The sequence below is a fragment of the Echinops telfairi genome, unplaced genomic scaffold (genome assembly GCF_000313985.2).
Source record: "Echinops telfairi isolate 266 unplaced genomic scaffold, ASM31398v2 ScPeMD7_7420;HRSCAF=8458, whole genome shotgun sequence".
Taxonomy (NCBI): Eukaryota; Metazoa; Chordata; class Mammalia; order Afrosoricida; family Tenrecidae; genus Echinops; species Echinops telfairi.
The window spans coordinates 47,801,229-47,805,045 of record NW_022111320.1 but is presented as its reverse complement, the minus strand read 5'-3'; the positions used below and the strand labels follow the sequence as shown (position 1 = coordinate 47,805,045).

Genomic DNA, 3,817 nt, shown 5'->3' with positions numbered 1-3,817 from the left:
GAGCATGAGAGATAAAAGAGATATATAGAAACAAATGGAGTCAAACACATTTTATGGTAGCATTGCTCACCTCAGCCCCGCTTGGTGGTCCACATGGAGGGAGAGGGAAACTTTAATGCTTCCCAAGCTTTTATCCTCTCTGGGGACTTGCAAGCCCCCTAATTACAGGTGAAGACATACGTCACAGGAAAGGGTTGTGCTATAGGTATTACAATGATGGGAGGGGGTGATCCAGGGGTATCCAGGCAATAGGAAGAAGAAGGATTGGGGGTATATACAGCAAGATGGGTGGGTCTTAGATACAGGATGGCAGCTTAACTTTGAAGATCACAGAACCGGTTTGGCCTGTTCCTGGCCCAACTGATAGAGACCATTATCAGTAGGATGTGAACTCCGCCTCCAGGAGCCTGTCCATTGTCCCCAGCGGCAGGGAGCAGGCCCAAGTCTATGATATGGGGAGACAGTGGTCTGGCAGCGATTGCAAGGATCTGACCTCCCCCCACAACGTAGGGGCCCTGGTGGCATCATGGGTTCCATGTCGGGCTGTTTACCAGCCAGGTCAGAAGTTTGTACCCAGCAGCTGCTCTGTGGGAGAAAGACAAGGGGTTCTCCTCCTGTAAGGATTTACAGTCTTGGAAACCAGCGGTGGGCGGTTCTCTTCTGTCCCACAGGGTCACTATGTGTCAGCATCAACTCAATGGCAGTGAGGGATAGAGTTGACTTAGTGCCTGCCCTCTCCTCCTATCTCCTTAAGAGCAGGCACCTGACCTGCCCCATTCACGCCAGTATTCTCAGGGCCTAGAGCGGTGCCAGGCAGAGTGGATGCTGATTGAGTATTGGCTATGTGAAGGAATGACTCTGAGATCATCCGGTCTATTTTTTAAGGTCTCAAAAGGTGCAGTGACGTTGTCAACATTTTGACAAGTAATGAGACTCAAAAATGTTAAACTGTTTTATTGGTATGTAACTCACACATCATGCAATTCATGTTAAGAAGAGTTGTACAATCATTACTACAATCAATATTAGAACACTTTCTTCTTTCTTGTATTGTTATTCGCTCCCCACTTCCCTCCAACGTTCCCTGCCACACCTGAAAGGAACCATTAATCCAGTTATTGTCTCTATAGTTACTGTCTCTATAGTTACCTATCCTGGATTTCACATACAGAAAAACATACCCAAAAAACCCAACAACAATAGCAATGTAAAACGGTGGGGGGCCGGGGAGCTCTATTAAAACAGAAAATATGAAAAACTAGAACAAATTTTAAATGGATCAAAAGAGAGATCAAACAATAAGGTGTGAAACTTTAACCCAACTCTACCTGTAAGGATCCACTTTCCAGTATACTCGGCATGCTAACAAGGCTGTTCAGATCACTGGTTCATGGTAGAGGGGATTCATCAGAGGCTTAATCCACATGTATATCTCCTTTGATTTAAAATAAAATCTGAAACAACTTTAAAATGAGCCAAAACAGAGATCAAATGATAAGATACTACATTTTAAATTAACTACATGTGCCATAATCTACTTTACTCTGCTCTCTGTCTGATAACAGAGCCATTCACATCCCTCAACTCTAAGTGGAGGGCATTCACCGGAAGTTTAATCCATGCCTGGACCCTGTAAATGAATTTGGGACTTCCACTGTCATCCATACCCTTCTACACACCAGCTGTTCACCATTTAAGCTCTGATACCATTCCCGCATTTGGATTTTATGATCTACAATCCTCGGATCATACAGGCTGCATGCTTCTTCCTTGTGGACGTGGCTGACACTGCATGTAGATGGCTGCTTGTTTGAAAACAAGCCTTTAAGACCACTACTCTTTCTGATAGTTGGGCACCATCTAGTTTCTTCACCACGCTTTGAGACCCAAATTTTATGCCAGGAATCAAAATCCAGGCCCATCGTTCTCTCCCCTACAGCTTCTGGGAGACATTTAGTGCCGCCAAGTGCCAGCCCACAAAGAGGAAAGGAGCCGGCGGCAGAATGTAAATCAGTGTAGTGTTTTTCCCCATCAAGGAAGTCTTGTGATGAAAACTTGTTAGCAAAACTCCCTAGTATGCTTCATGACTTTGCGTCCTAGTACAAGATTCTATCTTGTTATAAGCCGTTCTCCGCTGGTTCCTAGACCACTTTTTTTCACCACGAGTCCTACGGGTCCCTAATGTAATCACCCTCCCTCTCTCTCGTTGCAGATGTTCTTAACATCCCCACCACCCAGGGCAGATGGAGGCCACTACATCCTATGAATATGAGCCCAACAGCCTTCTGTGTGAGAGCAAGGCCGTTGTCTTTGCCACCCTCTTTACCTCCACCCTCTACTCCCTGGTGTTTCTCCTCAGTCTCATGGGCAATGGCCTGGTGTTGTGGGTCCTGGTGAAATTTGAGAGTCTGGAGTCTCTCACCAACGTCTTTATCCTCAACCTGTGCCTCTCTGACCTGGTGTTCTCATGCCTACTGCCAGTGTGGATCTCGGCGCACCACTGGGACTGGCTGTTGGGAGACCTGGGCTGTAAGATCCTAAATTTCATCTTCTCCACCAGCCTCTACAGCAGCATCCTCATCCTCACCATCATGACCATCCACCGCTACCTGTATGTGGTGAGACCCCTCTCGAGTCTGCGCAGCCACACCCTGCGCTTCCGTGTGCTGGTGACCGCGATCGTATGGGCGGTGAGCATCCTTTCCTCCGTCTCGGAAGCCTTCTTCCACAAGGATCTCTCGGACCAATGCGATTATTCAGAAACCAGGTGGTTTGTCATCTCCGTCTACCAGCACAACATCTTCTTCCTGCTCTCCTTAGGGATTATCCTGTTCTGCTATGTGGAGATTCTCAGAACCCTCTTACGCTCCCGCTCCCAACGGCGCCATCGGACGGTGCGGCTCATCTTCGCCATTGTGCTGGCCTACTTCCTCAGCTGGGCGCCTTACAACCTGAGCCTCTTTCTGCAGACCTTGGCCAAACAAAGGCTCATGCAGGCCTGCCAGGCCCACGAGCAGGTGGAGTACGCGGTGCAGATCTGCCGCATGCTGGCTTTCTCCCACTGCTGCTTCAACCCGGTGCTCTACGTGTTCGTGGGGGTCAAATTCCGCAGTCACCTCAAAAGGCTTCTCGGGCACTTCTGGCTCTGCAGGCAGCAGGTACTCTCCCACCCCACTCTCCCTTCAGGGGCCTTTAATGAAGGTGCCTCCTTCTACTGAAGGGGGGTTTGATGGGTAGGCCAGGCAGGCAGAGGAGCTGGAGAAGGGACCTGGGAAGAGGTGCTGCGGACGGTGCCTGTAGGTGGGGATGCTGCCACCACAGAGGCGTGGCTGAAAAAAAACATGCATGGTCCCAGGAAGTCCTATGTGGCTCTCTGGGGAAAAAGTGGCTTCCTGGCTGGAAATGTGATCCCGTTTCTTGGATTCTGATTTCATCATTTCTTCCTTCACTTAGACATGGATTTCTTAGGATTTCTTGATTCCGAAGGTTCTAAAACACAGAAGGATTCCCAGAAAGGGCCATCTGTCCTCCGTGACTTCATGAGACGCTGACGCTCCCTCGGCGTGTGTGATGGTGATGCTGATGCGTGTGGCTAGGGAGATGGTCTCGCTCCTCTCTGACTCAACGATTGCCCTGACTGCCTGGGTCGCTGTGGAGGTGGCTGGCACCATATGCTGCGGGGACTGCTGGATGGGACCTTCTACAGAGCAAAAGTCACCACACCTCCAAGAGCCACAGTCACAACACCATCTGGGTCCCAAGCACCCACCACCACAGTGGAGACACGCTCTGTAGGTGAGCTCTAGTTCCTAGCCCG

The 3,817-nt window shown here is 49.5% G+C and overlaps 1 protein-coding gene across 1 annotated transcript; it reads left to right on the top strand.

Annotated features, from left to right (window-relative positions):
- Positions 1-2,243: 2,243 nt before the first annotated feature.
- XCR1 (X-C motif chemokine receptor 1) lies at positions 2,244-3,218 on the top strand. Its single transcript, XM_004704169.1, has one exon. It carries the CDS (start codon positions 2,244-2,246, stop codon positions 3,216-3,218), a length of 975 nt encoding a protein of 324 aa, XP_004704226.1.
- The last annotated feature ends 599 nt before the right edge of the window (positions 3,219-3,817 follow it).